Source organism: Lycorma delicatula, chromosome 1 (assembly GCF_047948215.1).
Source record: "Lycorma delicatula isolate Av1 chromosome 1, ASM4794821v1, whole genome shotgun sequence".
Classification (NCBI taxonomy): domain Eukaryota; kingdom Metazoa; phylum Arthropoda; class Insecta; order Hemiptera; family Fulgoridae; genus Lycorma; species Lycorma delicatula.
In genome coordinates this window covers 257,992,741-258,014,137 of record NC_134455.1, presented here as the reverse complement: position 1 = coordinate 258,014,137, position 21,397 = coordinate 257,992,741, and the positions used below count along the sequence as shown (strand labels likewise).

The 21,397-nt window shown below is 31.8% G+C and overlaps 1 protein-coding gene across 3 annotated transcripts in view; it reads left to right on the top strand.

Moving 5' to 3' along the window:
• Mitofilin (inner membrane mitochondrial protein mitofilin) overlaps positions 1-21,397 on the top strand; it is a 104,488-nt gene that overhangs the window by 13,227 nt on the left and 69,864 nt on the right. For all 3 annotated transcript variants that reach the window (XM_075376169.1, XM_075376162.1, XM_075376155.1), the window contains exons 3-5: positions 1,037-1,158; positions 13,694-13,894; positions 17,396-17,496. In XM_075376169.1, coding sequence (XP_075232284.1) covers positions 1,037-1,158; positions 13,694-13,894; positions 17,396-17,496 — 424 coding nt within the window. The remainder of the gene's footprint in view (positions 1-1,036; positions 1,159-13,693; positions 13,895-17,395; positions 17,497-21,397) is intronic.

Here is a 21,397-nt window from a genome sequence, read left to right as displayed (position 1 = left end):
AATCTGAAGAAAACTGAATTTCTTGTGAAACAATGCATGGCAATTGCGCCTTGATAATATACACCTGTTCACAACACTTCACTTCTTTTTTGTTAATTTTTGCCTAAAAACAATACCGTTATGATGCCTCAGCCTCTGTATTTGCCAGAAAGACAGAATCGCTAAAGGAGCTAAATGTCAAATCAAAAATTGTGTTCCAGAGTTGCTTTAAAGATAGGAAAAAGTACTGACACAAATGTATTATATCTGAAGGGGAGTACTTTTTGAAGGTGACAAAAACTAAATTTAAAAAAAAAATAATTTTTTGAGATTAACTAATTCCACATATTTTTTGTTCAAACCTCGTATTTACAGGAAAAGCTGGAGATGTTTATAATTTTTTTTATGGCGTTGACTGGTTCAGTTATTAGTAATAAATCCTTACATTGTGTGGTAAACCTTTACCTAATGCTGTTTAATTTTTGTGATTTGTGAGTTGTGGTTATTGTTTAGGAGTTGGCATTTTATTTTACTTAAAAATCGTCAGTTTCAAAAGTGCTGACATTTCAGGCAACGTAATAATACTGTCTGTTTGTAAGAGATGCAGTTTAATATCACCTTTACCTGTTATAAATTTTCTACTTAGTATTTAGTTGTTAAATATCAACTATTGATTATGAGTTTATAAATAAGATTACAGTTTTTGAGACTGGCTGTAATTTATCAAAGATTGTCATATACTCAGGTGATCCAATACTTCCTAGTTAAATGAATTTTTTATTCAATGCATTTTAAATCAAAACACGTCTAGAAAAAATAAATGATAAAAGTAATGTAGGTTAAAATTCTTTTTTAACTATTACTGTAATAGAATGTTTTTCTTAGGTCATTCTCTTTAATATTGGTTGCTAAAACTGCAAATATTTTCTTGCCTCAGTAATTTATACAGAGATGTCACTGTATTAGTATTTGCCTTAACTGTTAGTATTATTATTTGTTTTAATTAGTCATATTTTTCTGGTGATGTAATGATTTGTAAAAAGAGAATTTTTTCCAGAGTTCAACGGGATCCTTACAGTTTGTGTACATTCTAAATCCACATATACCATTGTGTCTTTTAAATTCCCAACACAAGAGATTCCAACACAAATCAATTCAAGAAGAGTGTGAACCAAAGAAGTAAGTAAATTTAACTGATGCAATTTTTTACTGCCTCAATGAGTAAAAAAATAGAGTTAAGATTAATCCCTTTGTAGATAATTTTCTCTTTAAAGTCAGTATACTTACCATTCTGTTTAAAATAAAGAAAATAATATTAATGAAGAGCATTATAATGCTGAATGTTTTTGTGAAATTTCATAAAAAATTAGGTTTGTTGTCATTTTGTAAATTGGCAGCATGTGTACAATTTATATATTTATTTTTTTTTAGCTATTTTCAAAATTTCTATTGGAGGGCAAGAGAAAGTAGTGTACCTACAGAGATTCCTATCCTTGTTTAATGGATTTCTGAAATAAAAGTTTTTGACAAGATTGGTGACTGTGCATGGCTATCTGATTTATCTGCCAAATGATTTGAAATATTTTTAATGTAATTCTCCATTGCTTCATCTTTCTTTGTTTCTACCCTACTATAATAAAATGTTTCTTTTATTTTGCAAAAATGCTATGAATGTTTTCCATAGATCAGCAATTGGATTAAAAATAATGACTTGTGCTGAAAATTTGGAAAGATTTTGTAAAAAATCCATACATGGTTTGTATAAACATTCCTCTGAAAATTGCTCAATATCACCTTCACCTATTTCCTATTTTCTTGTCAGTAACAGGTTTGGAAAATAATTATTCCTGGTATTAACACCCGAGCTTATTCCACAAACCTTGGTTTCCATCTCCTAAGTCCAAAGTCTCAGCCATGAAGTTGAATCTAATACTGTGAATTACTATGTTAAAATTTATGTGTTGCATAAGTTTGCAGTCACAATCATAAAAAACAGGCTGCTTCAAATTTTTGAATAAATAGTGAGTTTTGATCACTTGGACATATTTAGCGGGTTGTAGAAGCGTAACATTTTTTTCATCATATTTGTATTGTTCTTTCACTTTCATTTCATTGGCTGTGCACAAACCTTTTTGAATAGATATAAATGGCAATCCTTCAAAATACGTATAAAGATACTAAGTACACCTGGCGTGATTGTAACTTTGTTCACCCATTTTTTTAAAGTGAAAACTGCTGGTAGTGGATATTTCTGTTTCAAGAGGTATCTATAAGCTTGTGGCCCTGCTGAGTGTGAAGGCAATGCCTTAGAAATATCTTTAAAAGACCAATTTATGCGTTTAGTTTGATTGGATTCAACACTCTTTCTCATTTTTGGAATTTGTCCTGGAATGAATATCTTTTTCATGTATTTATATTGCTGCTTCTGTGAATAATTTTCTGATTTTAATTTTGACATTTCCTCCTGTAAATGTTTGTTTTCTCACTTGATATTATTCAGTTCACTAAGCAGCTTGAGTTTTTTACTTTCTGTAGATTACTTAGTACAATGCTTTTGGCTCTCTGAGAATACATCATGGTGAGATTTTCCTCTTCAGCATTCACTGATGAATTTTTGTCATTTTTTGATAATGAAGCAATGTTTTTTACTTCCTTGTTTGAAGTAAAAGAAGTACTGTGATTGCGAAAAATTTCAGTTTCCAGATTTCAATGGAAATATCAATTTGATAATCCTTGAATCCAGTTTGACTAGCTTTGGCGTGACTTCTATGTACATTTGTATCGCGCATAACTCACAAATGATTAGCGATAGGATGTTGAAATTTTGGATTTAGGACTGTTGTAACAACTATTTGTGCACCTACCCTTTTGATTGCAATCGACTGTACCAAAAATGTACATAAAAACCCAAAATCCCCAAAAAATTGGATTTTGGACTTTCTCTTAACCCTCATTAGGACTTAATAGCCCTCATTGATTACACCTAAGCAACTCTCTCAACGGCTCTCAACAAGTTACACGATATGTAAGTGGTACTTATTTCCATTGGTTCCAGAGTTGTAGCCTAATAAAACGTTTAATTAATGAAGTATTTGGTTCTTAGGAGAAGGCACGTCAATTCAAATCGGACTCTCCTTTTTCAACTTAATTTAATTATTAATTTAAATATTTATTAATAATTAATTATTAACCTGTCTATGTAAAAAAAAACTTTACGATGAATAATAGTTCAATAATAAGAGAAAAATATCAGAAGTTTTTAAAATTCTAAAATAAAATTTTGTTTTTCATTTTAAAAAAATGTGGAAATGTAATTTAACAGGTGTACAAGAAAGTCATGTGTTATCCACATCAGACTTTTTATTTGATAGCACCTCATTTAGTTGTTTCTTCTTTTCTCTAATTTCACTAAGTACGTACCTTGAACCAGTTAATCTACTGTCAGTTCCTATTTTAGGTAAGTGCTCAGTAGGAAAAGCATATTTTTTAATCTTTTTCTACGCTGTTCATAATTTAAAAGTTCACTTATAATAATTGTAGTTCATATAATTTAAAATTGTCTTGTCTGCTGCATTTGTTTACTCAGGTTTTTCTTTGTGTCCTTTTTGGGAATGAGTGAAACATAACCTTCTTAGAAAAATTATAAATATTATTTTTTAGTATTTTATTGTTGTTATTGCACCCAAAAACAACACACATCACAATTTTGAATTAGTAAAATTACCCACCTTGTGCTCAAACTCATAACAGGCACACACATACAATGCAATTTACATGCAGTTTTTAGATACACACATTCAAAAATTTTTTATGCGTACAGTCAATACACTTGCTAAAATTAGAATAAAAAACCAATAAGTAAATCATACACAGAAGAATCATAATGATGATTCACGCTAGATCATAATGGTGATTCACGCTAAAGTTTACTTTCTTATAAACTGTGGGTATACTACAAAGTAACTGATGGCATGGGCTAGCAGTTGTTAGTGAGTGATTTCATGTGCAGTAGAGAACAGTTTTCAGCTGTGGAAGTAAATTATCTGTATAATCGTAGTATCATGGCTGTAATCTAGGTGATTGATGACATTTATTATGAAATAGATGGTGTCATTGAAAAGATAACAGTTAACAGTCTTATATCATAATTCGACTTTTATTTTTATGAATTTATTAATTTTTTAAAATGTTTTACTAATTTTTACCCATCCTATTTTTATCAGACAGAAAACAAAAGTAGTAAGTAAACAGGGAAAAGCAACAAATTGAGCTCCTTTGGATGCTGATACTTCCAAAGGTTTGTTGTCTGCTTCCAAGCACTGGTTAGCTTTTCTTCTATCATCTTGACAATTTTTTTACTTTGTTTTTCAGGTACTTTCCATTTCTCATGCTATTGTCTCATTACAAATAACCTACTGATTTATTCCATTTTCCAAAATATATTTTCAGCTTACAAAAAATAAGCTTAAGAAATAGAAATTTAATTAGTGTGTCCATAAATTTAAGCATATTATTTAATTGTTTTTTACTGTTCTGATTATACTTTTTAGTTATCTAAACTAGTGATGGACTTGCTATATCAGTTTAATAAATAAAAATCTGTAATGCTGGTTAGAGTTAGAATTACTGTATTTACTTGATTCTAAGATGCACCCTCATTTTAAATACTATTAAGTACCTATTTAACTATCTGTATCTGAGGAGTCACTTTTATCATTGCTCTTTGATTCTGAATCACACAAATTTTTATTTGCATCTTCATCTTCCCATAATACTTTTTCCTATGGTCCATCTAAGGCATTTGTAATACAGCATTTTTTAAACTAATGGTAGACTAACCTTTCTGGGATTTGTTTCCATGCCATTCATACCCACTTTACTACTGTTGATGGACTAGCTTTTTAATTTACCCCAATGGTGTTAGTAGGAGATCTTCAATCATTAACAATGATTCAACCCTTAAAGAGCTTATTATTGGCGAACTGACTCGTCATCCCTCCAGGTATAAACATCAGATCACCCACCATTGTTCTGAATAATTAAATTTTTGCCCTATTTGGTTAAATGATCTCACAATGCTTCTATTATTAGCATATTGGGTGGTTTATGTAGAAATCCAGGTCAGGACGTCTATTCAATCCTGCATCCAACCAATCTTTCATAAGATCTGCCATCATACATCCTTGCTTTTGTGTTCTAACTACAAAAACACTGGGAAATTGTTCATTTTTTGACATTGTATTAAACATGTTGGTAATTTTTTATCTTTAGCTGTAACACATAACATTACCATAATTCGCTGATTTTCATAGCCACTTGTAATTATTTTAATTTCTTTTTACTTCCTTGTACGAAGTAAAGGAAGTATTGTGATCGCGAAAAATTGTAGTTTCCAGATTTCAATGGAAATATCCATTTTGACCATCCCTGAATCCATTTTGACTAGTTTCGTCGTCATGACGTCTGTACATACTTACATATGAATGTATCTCACATAACTCAAAAACGATTTAGGATGTTAAAATTTTAACGCCATAGGATGTTAAAATTTTAACGCCATAGGATGTTAAAATTTTGGATTTAGGACTGTTGTAACATCTAGTTGTGCACCTCCCTTTTGATTGCAATCGACTTAACCAAAAGTGTCTAAAAGCCCAAAATCAAAAAAATTTGGATTTTGAACTTTGGACTTTCTGTAGCAATAAGCCCTCATAAGAGAGCCTTTCAACAATGTATCGTAAGTGGTACTTATTTTCATTGGTCCCAGTTATAGCAAAATAAAATTCTAATTAATGAAATATTTGGATCTTACAACAAGCACATCAATTCGAATCAGACTTATCTCTTTTTTTTTAAAATTTAAATATGTTGATTTGTTAATAATTATTAACCTCTGATTGTAAAAACCTTTTACAATGAATAGTAATTTAATAATAATAAAAAAAAATATGAAAAAATATCAAAAGTTATTAATGAAATAAAATTTTATTTACTGTATTTCATTTAAAAAAAAATGTGTATATGTAATTTAATAGGCGTACAAAGGAAGTCATATGGTATCCACATCAGATTTTTTTTCATTTCTCATTGATTGTATAATTATGAAGCATATTGAAAGAAGTAGAGGTTTCATTAGCATTACCGATGTGATTAAAGGGTTATGTCGTGTCAAAATTTTGATGAAAAAAATTGAATTTGAATTTTGATGAAATTTGGTTTGAATTAACTGTTATTAAAAAATACTCAATTTCAGATCTCTATCATTAACCGTTTTGTTTTTTAATAGTCCTTCAAATTTGCTGGAAATGGCAAATTTTGACTTGCAACAATAGTGTGGTAGGTCAACATAACTTTGTTATTTATTAAAGGTAGAATGATGTGATGCACTTAGACTTATTTTAGAGCTTTTATCTGATGCTTTTTCATATGATATATAACAACCCTATGTGTTTACATAAATCTTTATTTCAAGTCACCGCTTTTGACTTTTGACCTTGGATTTCAGAAAAAACAAGTTCAATTTTTTTATGAAAAATATATTTTTTTCATCATTATATTATAAAATAGCTGTGCTAATTTTAAACTGGGACTGCATTAGGATCAAGAGAAAAAATAAGTTGTGTATCAATATTTTAACAAAAAAATCTTTTGTGGGGTTTTGAGGTGGTAAATATTTCAATTTTGTTGGCCGAACTAGCAAATAAAATGTCTTCTGGAAAGAAACTAAAAGTAATCAGTGAACTTATTGCTCATTTGTTTTTGTCTGATAATAAGAAATAGTATATCTCAACTGAGTCAAATGACCAATGATGATGTAATGCAATGACTGGGTGTAATTAATACAAATTGAAAGACAAAATATATTGAAGCTTTCTATATCATCAGTTTTGTCATAGTCTGTGTCCATTGTTTTAGTGTAAACAACATTAAATGTGGCCTAACATATTTTATTTATTTAAATGATTTATTTGTGAAATAACATGATGCAAGAAAGCATGAGCACTATATAAATTAGGCTGCCCTGAAGTCAAGGTATTATTGAGTGTTCATTTATTGATTGCTAACTGCTGGTGTAGATACTTAGTTTTTTTTTTTTTAAGTTTGGTATCTTTTGAAATATGGCAACTTTTTACAATAATAAATGTAATCAATTTCAAGCAGTAGGTCATAGTAATGTTACTAAGAATTTAAGAAAAGTGTTACTATGTATTGCAGAAAAGAAACCAAGTTTAGAAAGATTTCTCATAAGTATTGGAAAAAAACTTGTCTCAATTAGTAATAAAGCTTCATAAGAAGAAGCAGATGATGGTGAAGAAGCCCTTTATGATAAAACACATTAGACAGGCTCAATGAAAGTCTAGTGAGTATTGGGGAATCACCTGTAAAATCTAAAAGATTGCAAGAAAAAACATATCCTGCAAAAAATATTCCAAAAATTGAGTCAGCAATGAGGGGAAAAATATTCAATGTAGCCAGTAAAAAATTCTGAGACTTCATCTCAAGTTGAACTTGATAGCGAAATCTTGGTACAGTTGAAAGAAAAATTTAATTGTACAACAGATAGAAGTCTTAAAATAACAATTCTTACTCTTCTTCCACAAAGTTGGAGTATCAAATAAGTGCAAGATGAATTCCCAGGACTATCAGTTAAATGATATAACTGACAAAACAACAAGGGATTCTGTCTTCACCAAATCCTAAACCTACAAAGTGTCTGGATCAAAACATAGTTGGATGTACCCAGGTGTTTTATAAACCATCAGATGATGTAATTCATGTAATGCCAGGCAAAAAAACTGTCACACTCAGTTGAATGGAAACATTCAAGATCAAAAACGACTAATATTGGCCAATCAGAAAGAGATACTTCAACAGTTTAAAGAAACTCATACAGGTATTAAAATTGGGTTTTTCTACTTTTGCTGCTTTATGTTTTAAAAAATTGTGTTTTAGCAGTGGCAGTAGAATTCAAAGTGTGTGTGTTTGTGTTCCATCAGAACGTGAAATTAATGTTTGAAGGATGTAAATTAAATTGTTTAGCAAAAGTGTGCAGCAATCATTTCACTTGTTACAAACACTGTGTGGCATAAATTTTTTGTAATCCACCTCAAGAAATTTGTTATCTTTGTGAGTAGGAATTGTTCAGATTCTGACAGTTTTAAAAACATTTTAGTTTCAATATTTTTGATTCTGTGGACAAAATAACTTTTAAGCAATAGATATCAACTGATTGTTGAAGTTTAGAAACAGTAGAAAACACAGAAGATTTTATTGAGATATTTATTGCAAAATTATCAACTCTTTCACCATTCATTTGTTGCTTCTCAGCTGTCAAACTTCTTAAAAAATTTGAAAACTGTAATTAAACCTGGAGTCTTTATCACATTGTGAGTTTGCTGAAAATTATTCATCTGTGCACAAGATGAAGCCCAAGGGATTCACTGGAACAATCAACAGGCTACAATTCATCCTTTCACTACTTATTTTAAAAGCCAAGAATTTACAAACACCTCAAATGATAATTTAGTTATGTCTTACTACCTTAAGCATGACACAATATCAGTTCACCTTTTTCAGAAGAAACTAATTCAACTTTTAAAAGAAAAGCACATTATTGTGAATAAATTAATTTACTTCTCAGATGGCTCAACAGCACAATATAGAAATCATAAAAATTTTGTGAATTTAATGTATCGGAGGATAACTTTGGTGCCAAGGTGGAATGGCACTTCTTTGTTACATCACATAGCAAGAGTGCATGTGATGTACCAAATAAATAAATATTAAAAATATGAATTTCATATTTGTTTTAAAAGAAGAATGTCAAAAAGAAGAAAAGTATTTAACACCTTGTTTAGCAAAAGCTAATAAACAAACTGTGTGATCCCAGCTACTCAAAAGTTGTATGCTTCTTACCAGTAATGAAAGGATCTTAAAACAAGAATTATTTTCAAAAATGAAGAATATGAACAACATAAAGTTCTGCATGAAACAGAAATTGGTTTTCCTGAACTTTCTGATATAAAAGGTTTTGTCACTTGCATTTATAATGGTGCTTGGTAGTTGGCTTGAGTATTATCTACAAATGAATCGACAGAAGTGGAAGTAAATTTTCTTCATTCTCAAGTTCTATCTCCTTATGTTTTTGCAGCGCACAGTGATATTCTAATATTACCTCAACAGGAATTACTAACAAAAGTTAATCCAAAAATGGCTACTGGACTCGCATATAAATTATCTGAAAAGGAAACTATTCAAGCAAATGAAAAACTGACAGTGAAATAATCAGGTATTTCATATAAGCACATAAACACTCTTTTAAAATTTTAACTTAATACTAATGTTATTGGTATATTATCAGATTACATTTATTAAATAATTATTATTAAAAAAGTATTTTTATTAAGAAACATTACTTTGAAAAATAAAAATAAATCTGCACATTAGCAGTAATCAGTTTATAAGTGCTGTTGATATATTTTATAAGACTATTGGTTAAAACTAATACAAATTAAAATATTTATTTAAAATAACAGTTACTGGAATGAAATGGTTAATTTAAGAATGTATAAAACGTTTTTAAATTTTTATTGATTTGCATTAGTTTTTGTATATTGTGAAAGATTTTAAGATTGTCAAATGTACAAATCATAAACGCCATAACTAATTAATTAAAGACATGCATTATTATATTTTAATTATTAGTCATACAATTATTATTTACATTATTGTAGCTTCTTGTATTAGGAGAAGTGTCTGTAGAATTATATTTTATACGTAATTATGTTTTACACTTGAGATATTTAGATCTTTTAAAAATATATGAGATTTATTGTTTTACTTAAAATTAACTTAATTTCACTTTTAAGCATAAAGAGTAATAATTTTCAACCCCATTTTTACTTAATATTCATTGCAGCCTTGTTATAAAATTAATTAAAAATTTTTAAAAAAGTAAATTTTGCCAAAATATTGATAAAACATTTTATTTTTTTATCTCCCGATCCCAAAGTAGTCTCAGTTTTTAGCAATTTTCCAGCAAATTTGAAAGGCTTTAGCAGGTTAATTTTGCAGGTGAAACAGTTGATGATACAGATCTAAAATTCAGTATTCTTTCATAACTCTTATCAACAGTTGAATTCATACCAAATTTCATGAAAATCCCAGTTAGTCCCATTGTGGGCCTTGGTTGATTTAACAGTGAATGATCCTAAATTGATAGTAGTTATTCCTTCTAAGTTAAATTACGTGTGTTTGAAAATTTGCTAACTTCTGTTCAAAATCTAGCTGGAAGCTTTTGACAAATTGATGTATGACGTCATAATTTAAGTCCACTGTGATGCATTAACCTCTCATACCAGCTTTGACGTCCCTTAAATTCCATACCGATGGATGGCCTTGGCAATTTCCAAAGATTTTAATTGCATCACTTAGTTTAGCTGGTTACTGGTAGTCCTTTTGCTTGTTTTTATTTTACAAATTCAATTACAGCATTATCATTTTGGGGAAATCTTCCTCATTTGGGTCTAGTAAAACACTTGGTTGATGATGCTTTGCGTAAAAATATTGCTCGACAATCTTTTCTCCAATGCCATATATTGACTTTGTTAATATTAAAATAACAGCTTGCAGCTCTATTGCCATTATTTTCCACAAATACAATAACTTTCTGTTTTAATGCAGCGTCGTAATGAAACCTTTTTGTTGCCATATTAACGGTTATATTAATGGAAACCTAAACTTCACTCCATAACTGTACTAGAACTAAAGTCTAAACTTCAAAAGACTTTTAAAAGACTTCACTAAACTATGCTAGACTAAAAGAGTAGATTGCAACAATAACAAGGTTACAAGGAAAGACCATAACATGAAAAAAAAAAAAAAAAAAAAAAATTTTTTTTTACAAATATTGGCACTATAGATATAATAGCCTGGTATTGATATTGGGGTACTTTTAATATCAATATCCTTATTTTTCTTTTGATATTCTGTCCCTATGTATGACTAAGTTATTACCCACCGTATTGAATCTAAGATGCATCTTGTATCTATGAATGATCATAATCAGAAAGATAGTCTTAGAATCGAGTAAATACCTTACTTTCATAATTTTTTTTATTTTGTTTGCTATTAATTATTGTATAACTTAACTTGTCAATTATGCCTTATAATGTAAGAATTTTTCCCGTACACTGCAAATCTTATTTAATAATTAACAATATTTAATTGTGTATTTTCTGCTCTTTTAGAGAAAAAAATTGTTTTAAAACAGGGATGCATAAATTATGCTAGAAGCAAAAAAATTAGAACATTATACATTGGAACTTTATTGGCACCCTATATATTACAAATCTTGAATTAATATACTAAAACTGTTGTGAAGGAGTTGGATGTAGTTGTGATGTTAATGTGGTATCAGTGACGATGTTTGGTAGCTTGAAATGGAAAAAAAAACATTAACATTATGTTATACTGCAATTGTACATTATTATGGTTTTTGCACTGTTATTGAATTAATGTTTGTAGTATTGATTCAAAACTCTAGTATGATATCTCGCCTTACAAATCATAGTCATTGTCACTGGTATTAGACCCATTGCTGGATTCTGTTGTCATCATCAATATCTGTGAGTTGGTCAGCAAAGCAGGTATTATCCTCAGTACCATCAAGTGCATTCGATTCTCTGTTTTCTTCAAACGTTTTTCAATGTCAGATGAAATTGACCTCCAGGCACTCAGGATCCATTTGGACATCACATTTAACATTAGCCATTTAGTTTTCCCACCTAGCATGTACTTATGTTTGTTTTCAGACATTCATCTTGAATACAGCTGATGTATGTGTTCCTTGAAAGGTTTGTTGACTTGACACATCTAGAGGTTAATCCACCAGAATCATGGCCTTGTCCGTTTTTGCTTATTCAAGGTGAGAGTTTACCATTTGAATGAGATAGTCATGGAAATGTCTAACATAAGGGACTATAGGCGAAGCATCATTTTTAAATTCTTTTGACCCAATCCAACAGCAGTTTGCTGGTCATCACCCTTTCTTCTGTGCCACAACATCCATATCAGCAGGAAACTTTAATACTTAAGGTATGGTTTTCCTCTGGAAAATGACATGGTGGCAATATCCTTCCTTCGGCAATAATTGCTAGCATCATAATGCAATGCTGTTTTTCTGCACCGGATGTAATTTTCGACACACTTTATGCTCTCCTTTCTTCTACTGTGGTATTGCTGGCCATGTCGAAATACACCACTGTCTGATCTGCATTGCCGACTTGCAACAACAGATATTCATTCTTTTAACATACTCTGATGACTTGCTGATGGAAGGAAACCACTTTGTCTATGTAATCTCAGGGCAGTTTCTGGCATAAAGTTATTAATTTTCCTTCTTTTTTTTTGGGTCTGGAAACAAACAGCAGAAACTTATTGCTTGTATAAGCTCCTTCTATTTCCACCAATATTTCACACAAGATTCAGAAACACCAAATTCCCTCTCAGTAGGTAGGATTCTGTTCTTGGCAAAATCAATAGCATAAAATTTCAAAAGCTGCAGTGTAGCTGTTACATTTTACTTTCATCATTGTTACAGAAACACATTATCACAAACTAAAGTGTATTGTTTGGATGAACTGCTAAATGGAAGTGGGAAAGGAAATTGTAAGATTCACTTTACGTGCTGTGCTTATACAGCAAGTAAGGTTAGGGGCAAGCATCTAAATGAGTTGACCTTGTTGGTAAACAGCACCTTTTTTTGACTAGTTCCATAGGATGCAAAGAATTGCTGTTTTGCTGGTTGTATGGTAACTATTGAAATATTGATCTTGCACAAAGAAATATTGATATTTCACAAAGATTTTATTCTGCAAAAATTGAGGGGTTAAAAAATATGGAAAATTACCTTAAAAATTGGGATGCAGAAATTATGCAAGAGCTAAGATTACATAAGTAAATATGGTATGGTGTACACATTTTGTATTTCATTTTTTTAAATTAAATACAAAATTTGTGTACAAAATTTTATAACATATTTCAAGTCATTATTAATCTAATGGAAAAAGTGAAATAAGTGTTTTTGTGTATGGTGTATAAAAAATAGACAGGACTTATTTTGTTGAGAGATTCATATTTTATATGGATTTATTATGTATTTCTTTACTGCCTGCTATCAAAATTTATAAATGGGCACATCTTTGAATTTTGATAAAACTACATAATTTGTTGTAAAACTATTTGTAAACTGGGTGTAAAAATATCAGTTAAGTTAAACTCAATTTTTTTTCTTGTAGAGGTATTGTGTGTATTGAGTGTAAAAGGTTGATCTGCATTTTTTTAATGTAATGAATTGTTAATAAAATAATTTTTGAAAGGAGTAGCGTTTAATAATTTGATGTATATTTTGAGTTTTTGTTATGAAATTATAATAGCTTAAACTTAGAAATTTTCCTCTGTTAATTTACTAAAGAAATTAATCTTTTTCTGTTAGCTTAAGTATAAGTGAAAATTTTAAAAATAATAAGAAATTTTTCTATAAGAGCATGAAATGCAGTTCTTATGATTATATTTGAGTTTGACTTTTAAAAAAATTAAGATTTTTAATATTTTTGTTTTAGACTGTACAAGTTTTCACAGTTTGGATATTATCTTACAAAACTAATTTTGTTTATATGTAGAAAAAAATTGGGATGATTTTTTTTTTGTGCAGGAAAAGTAAAAAAGGTTTTTATGTAGCTGCTGCAGTATTGTTGGTTGGCGGTGTTCTCAGTTATGCAAAGTATGATGAAGACTTTCGTAAATCACTTGAGGATACAGTTCCTGGAACTGATAGTTTCATATCATTTATATTTCAAGAAAAAAAATCATTTTTAAGTTATATATCAGATGCATTGAATGCTGTGAAAGATAGGTAGCTATATTATTTTTTTTTTTTGTTATAAATTGTTGGTATTTTTTTGTATTATTTAATTAAAAATTAATTTGTATGATAATTAGAATTTATTTCTCGTACCTAATAGCACTTGTCTATTATTAACATTGCTAGTTATATAACTGTCAGTTTTCTATTCCTGTGCAAATGTTATGCTATAAGGATACTAATTTAATTTACACTACATTATATCTATTGTTAGGTAATATTAACTTGATGAATAGATTACTAATGGAAGATATATAGATAACTTGTTGGATTGATTAAGGGCTAAATGTGCATCTAACCATTTATAAATTACTTTTAATACTTTTTTATCTGTATTTGTCTTTTCATATTAATGAAAATTCTTTACAAGTTTGTGGATTAAGTTCTACTCCCATTTTTGTTGATCTTTAATCTTGGTGATTTGAAGAGATTTTTTCAATTTTTCAATGTTTCTAAATACTCTGTTATTTTGACTTGTTTGGTGTTTTTATGTTTGGATGCCTTATTTACATATTCATCTTATTTCTTATCGTATATTTTTATTTTACATTATATACGGGGCTACCCTTATATGTTTTCTGTGTAATCCCTTTGGTACTTAAATAATTTTCATCTTCACATCCAACCTAACATGATTCCTTCAAACTAACTAACCGAAAACGCAGAAGCACGAACCCCTCACCTAGTCCAGATTTGACAGCACTGTTGGTGACTGTGAATGCCAAAGAAAACGAATGAGTTTAAGTTAAATCAGTGCTACACTCATACCAATCAAAATTATGTCTTACGCAACAAAGAAATTCAGACCTACACCCAAATAAGTCGACCAATTTAGGTCACCTAACAAGGGGAATGTAACCTCATTCTGGTCTACGCAGGAGCCAGGGACAAACTCCGCACCCCACCCGGTTCCATCATGGAGTCTCGTGTGGCATTACCAATTCATGATCAGGACCACCACCAGTGGAGGGAAGCCATGTCCCCGGTTGCAGAGGTTACCATCCTGGCGGCGCAGCACCCCCACCAGCAGGAGCCCAAAATCAAATCACAAACAGCACCAATATAACCATGGCACGATGCTAATGCACCTACCTTCAACCAATCCAATGCCTAAGTGGAACCTTAGCCACCCAGGATCCTACCACAATTAGTGAGTACCTCAATTAAACTCCCTATGCAGACCTACACACAGCAAGGGCGCAAAGAAAACTAACCACTATAGACCACTCCTCGCAAATCATCCAGTTAATACAGAGATCCAGAAAGGAATGTATTCTCTCAAGTTCCCTAACAGCTTGTGAACATTTGATCTCTTATCAGGGACAGACGTAGAGGACGTGATCCGTTGTATCATCAGTCCCACAATCCGGGTATTGACTCAAATCCACCAACTAGCCAAACTTGCCCAAAAGGCACCATGCCTGAAGAGAAACTGTGTCATATACCGATTGGGGGAGGCCCATCCAATCACATTTAAATCAGACATTATATAGGAAATATACCATGCATGTAGCGACCTGGGGGATTCGTCTCACCTGACCTGCTAGCCCTGGTCTTCAATTTCCTGCTTTTGTTGTGACATAAATAGGTTATTTACCTTGGAAATGTAGTGTTGCTTTTGCTCATTAGCCAAGATATCTATTTTGTTTTGGCTGCGGCTATAACACAGACTGTGTCCTGCGAGACTGTTCTATAACCACCTATAACAGCCAGTAAGAGGAGTTGCTGGGCCTGCAGCAAAATGTCCGCGCAATACCTAAAAGCCATGTGGTGAGTCCAGACAGGCACAGCATACAGCATAATAGCTTCGCTGACACCTTTGTAAAGGATACACATGGTATGATAATTCAACCCCCAATTGGGATGAATAACTGTACGGATTCTATGAAAAGCATTAGCGGCATTTTTTGCTACATACTGTAGATGTTCCTTGAACTGAAAATTCTCATTAAGGCTAACACCCAGCTGCAACATGCGTAATGGGGAGACCAGCCATCTGAACCCGGATTCGTCGGAAAGCAGCCAATCGGCCATTAAGCAACATCATTGTGGTTTTCTGTGGGCTGAAAATCATTGGAGACTCCACAGTCGGAGTGTGTCACAAGCATGAACAGCTCGGAATTCTACCTCATTACACAAATCCCCTTCAATCGGTAGCAGTGCATTGTCACCATAAGCGACAACACAACAATCACATGGCAACCTTAAACACAACATGGAATCGAATTCTATAATCCAAAAAAAGGGACACTGCCCTGAGCGCATCCTTTATTTAAGGTCTTACAAACTTCTGAGTCCCCATCACATAGGTAAACGGTCTGATGGCTGAAATAATTTGAGAGTACTTCTAATTCATTTCGTGTACACTTAACGCTTTTGCATCTGAAAAAGGGCAGAGGGCCACCATAAGTTGTTAAATGCCCCGGATATGTCCAGAAAAATCCCTAATACATATTTACATGAACTAGAGGAAGCTATATCCATCACCTTTAGTATGGCATCCTCAGTGCTCTTGCCCGGTCGGAAACCATACTGGTTGTCCGTTAGCAAATGATCAGTGGCCAATCTAACATTAATATGCAAACAGACCTTCTCAAAAACCTTGCCAATCACAGGCAAGAGCGTTAGTGAACAGTAAAGGCAATAGCAGTATCAGAATTAAATTATTTAAATGTGTCATATAAAGCCAAAACTTCCCTTATAATATTCTTTACAAAAGTAGGCATCAGTAATATATAATTGTATTTATATAATCAAGTATTATCATTTTACTGGGATTTCCCCACTTTACAATTATAGTGAGTGTTCAAACAATTAATATAGTTGTATTAATGACACTTAACATAAGTGTATATTTTTTTATGTTAGGACTAGAAGTACCTGTTGTATTATTTGGTCCATCGGTATGATTTATACTGTCATTGAGATTTACACTACTTCATCATCACCTTCAGCTAAACAGCTATAAGAAAACAGATGTTTTGCAGACATCTCTTTCACATGGACCCAAATGTAGTAACTTGCACTGATGGGTCTAGTGGGCTCAGTAAATTTAAGATCAGCAAGTACCTATTGTTTGAATTTGTTTTTAAATGTGTATTTCTTTTATAATATTGTTTAAAAATATTATCAAACATTTCCTGTAAGTTGTAATTTTTTTTTAGCAGCCATTTTTCTTTGTTTTCATGTAACATTTTCTTTTATCAAAATTGCTGTTTACAGCAATTCATTTTTTAGCTATTTTTCTGTTATTTCTTATGTAATGCAAGAATTAATGAAGAAATAATTGTTCCTTTGGCCTGACCTGGCAATTTATTAGTGGAAGAAGTTTTTTATTCGAAGTGCAAAGAAAATTTGGAATTGTTTTTATTGTTAAAAATTTCTTGTCCAGTAGTTGGACCCATTATTCTCACTGGAGGAAGTTCTGGCTTGCCTTGTTTTTTATTTTAATTTACAGTGTTTTGTAGTATATTACTATTATGATTGTTGCAGTGTTGCTGATGCAATAAATAGCATATTTGGTGACACTTCTACAGGTGGAAAAAGTGCAAAAAATCTTCCTCCTTGTGATGAAGAAATGAAACCTTACAGACGTGAGTCAGTTGTCTAATTATTTAATTAGATTAATGTATATATATATATATATATATATATTTTAATGCTACCTGTATATTTTTCAATATTTTGTATTGCTTTATAAAAAAATGTCTAAAATCTCTTAGCAGAGGTCTTGCAACATATTTAGCTCTGAATAGTAATGTACTACTATTTAAAAACATGATATTGGTCAAGGTATTTATTTAAAGCAAGGTATTAATAAATTAATAAGGTATGTATTAAAACATACCCATGACTGTGTAACCATTTTAGGTGCCATAACCATAACTTTTATAGGCGATACTCAACATATGAATTGGTCAGTTATTCTAAAAATAAGAAGCATCATATGCTTGTCTTTCTAAGAAGGTAAGGAATGAAGAATTTCCCATGAATTCTTCAGTGAACCTACTACGTTTATTGTATCAACACGGTAAGCTCATTGAAACGCAGGTGATATTTAGTTCTTCAAATTGACATCTTCATAAAGTATACTTTAGAGATAGGCAGCAGAATAAACACCATTGCTTTAAAGTGATAGTTAGTGTAAGAAAACATAGTTAGTGTAGTCTTTTTTTTTTTTTTTTAAAGCAATGCAATAATAATACATACATCCATAACCAGAATTAATTAAAACTGTGTAGTGGATGCACACATAAAGTTTTCTAAATGATGCATTCTTAATGTTTCCTACTATGCTTTCTAAAGTTTTTTAGTGTGAACTCTGTTTATACCTATGAGACACATGGATTCTACAAATATTTGTGCTATATGTCATCATGGAATTCTAATTATTTAGTACTAATTACGTAGTAACATTGTTTGTGGTTTGTAGTAATTAACATTTTATTTATTGCTAATTAATTAATACCTTGATATTAAACATTTAACTGAAGATATAAAATGAAAAGTACTAAAAGTTTATCTGCAACTTGTTTTGTCTATAGTGTCAAACAGTACAGTGCTCATTATTTTTATTTAAAAGTGGAATCAGCACTCTCTGTAAAATTGCATATTATACAGGAAATATCATTTACATAACATCATAATTTAGTTCACTGCATCATATAGTTTGTGCTCTAACATTATGTATTACGAGCTCATTCTCATTCTGGCTAACAAAATTTGCTTCATACTGTGTTAAACTTATAATCAATAATCAAATTAAAAGTAATATCAATAAAAGGTTGCCTGTCACAGAGAGCATCCATATTTTTGTATTTGATATCATGCTAAGACTTGTTTTGTGTATATCAAAATAATTATGTAATTTGAAGAAATATTCTACAACTGAATTTATTAATAAAGCTGTTAATTGTATTTTTTTTTCATGAACTGTTAATATTTTGTTTTAGAAAATCCAGGGCCATTTCAGAAAAGACCAAATTTGATAAAAGGATTTTCTAAAATTAGCTGAAAACAAAGAAATTCTTAAAATGTAGACAGACTATCTCATTCAGAAATACAACTAGCATAAAAATATAAATCACTTACGAAAGATATTATAGAAAAACATTTATGTGCTAATTGTAAACCAAAATTTGATTGATTCATTCTAAGTTTCAATTTAAGATGTATAGTGCTTTTATTTTTTCCATGAAATTTTTTTATGAAGATATAGAAGCGTCATCTGCATCTTTTTCTGAGTTTCTGTGCTCTTTTAAACACAAGTGTGACCTTTCCATGCAGTAGTGCATTATTTTTATGTTTCTGTTTCTAAGAGATATATTAGGGAGCAGAATATTCAGATGGATGAGGCTACATTCAAGTCTGAGTGTCTGAGTGCTACCACAGAATTTTTGAGGTTAGTCCTAAACTTTTCAACAGCTTCACTGCAGAGGGCAAGTTGTTTGTATACTTCTTTTCGTGTAAGATCAAGGAGTATTTAGATGTCCAGCGCTGTTTTAAGTGCTGCAGGTTTGATCACAGGGCTAAGTTCTGTGAACATGCTGCAGTTTTCGCTCGTGGTGATGGATATATGCATGAGGAGTGTCTGAAGAAGTCTGAAGATCCGACATGTGTTACTTGCAAACATCTTCAGAAGGATTATAAGCACTCTGTGAACAGTAAAAATTATGGATGTTATCAGAGAGCTCTCCGATACGTACTATAATTCTATTTCATTTAATGATTAGATTTGGTCAGTTAAATGCACAGGGTGCTTACATTACTCAGGCTGAGTTTGGAGAGATTGCATTACATAGAGGATTGGTTGTTGTTTTATTGCAGCATCCATATGTTATGTTCAGTGATCTGTCAGGTTTTTATCGTTGGAAAAGGTTTTATTTTGGTTCTGAAAGCATGTCCACTGTTTTGTGCAGAATTTGAATAGTGTTTATATTCAACAGCTCTTGAATAATCATCATTTTGGCCATGTGGATGTTCAGAACTTGCATCTGTACGTTGCTAGTTTATAATTTCCAGTATAGAGATTCTACTGATTGTCATCTTAAGCTCTGGGATAAAGTCCTACAATTCTCTGGCACTGGTCCAATATATACAGGGTGCGGATATAAATGCTAAGTCACTCTTGTAGCATAGCGGTTTCACTGATGGTGTGAATTAATAGAGGGTTTGTTAGCCCAGCATGATCTTTTTCTTTTTACTGTTTAGCCTCCAGGAATTACTGTTCAGGTATGGTAGGTAGTAGATTGTTTGGTGGAACAGAACAAAGATCGATGTTACTGTTGGTAGGTTTATCCCTGCCAATGTTTGTAATTGAAAGGTAGTTGATGATTGCTCGAGTGATCATCTATGCGAGTGAGTGTCTACGGGATTGCTGGTGGCTTGAGTGAGTGCTACTGATGTAACATTCCGGTTCAGCAAGGTAGTCCTCCTGCACAGGCATGCGGACTGCAAGAAATTTGTTGATTTTCTTTTGACAAGGCTTTGAGTTTTGGATTGAAGTCTGGATGTCCAGGATTTGGAAGATCTAGCAATTGATTTTTCAGTGGCTTTTCTTGATGCCGCTGAATGTTCAATTCCCCAAAGTTCCGGTCGAGAGAGAATTGCATCACAGTGGAATAGAGAACTGTCCGAGAGAGAATTGCATCACAGTGGAATAGAGAACTGTCCGGCATGAAGAGGGCTGTTTGTCTTTTGCAGAGAGCTGTTTGTCTTTTGCAGAGAGCTTCTCAACATGAGGGTGATCTGGAATGATGGGCAGTCCTTGTTGTTAATTACAGAAATCTGAGGTCTCATTACTTTCATAAAGTCTGGACTGCGAAAAGGGACTCCTGACGTTCCTTTGTTTATGAGCAGGAGAACAGGGATCCCTGGGATGTAGTATATAGGGTTTTGGGACACAAACAATGGAAGGACATTCTTCTGTTTGCTCTCTCGGCCAGGTTTGGTTTTATTTTGGCTACTTCTAAAATTTTACACAAATTACTAGACAATTTACTACCTGATGATAGTGAAGTTGGTGAGTGAGGGACTGCTCGGTTTTGTGGGGAGGCTATTATAGCATAATAGCCTCCCCACGACACCTGTTTGGATGGCTAGGCTAAAATGTAAGAGTTATTGGGACATATTGAGGGCTCAGTGTCTAATGTTAATGGTAATGGGTGCTTACCATACTATTTCACAGGATGCAGCCTTAGTGATTGCAGGTGTAAAACAGATAACTTGATTGTCTCTGAGAGGCTGGATCAGTATATTGCTAAAAGGTTCAGTGAGTTGACTTCGGATAAAGTTTGAGAATTTGAACATACCAATGCCTTGTGGCAGGCTAGATGGGATGAGGCAGAGGGTGGACGTTATACGCATGATCTCTTTACAGATGTTGTTGGTTTATGGGACACCTCTTGGGTACATCATAATAAATATGTGATGCAATTTCTTTCTGGTCATGGTGCTCTGGTGCTTTTAGGGATAGACTGCAGAAATTCACTTTGG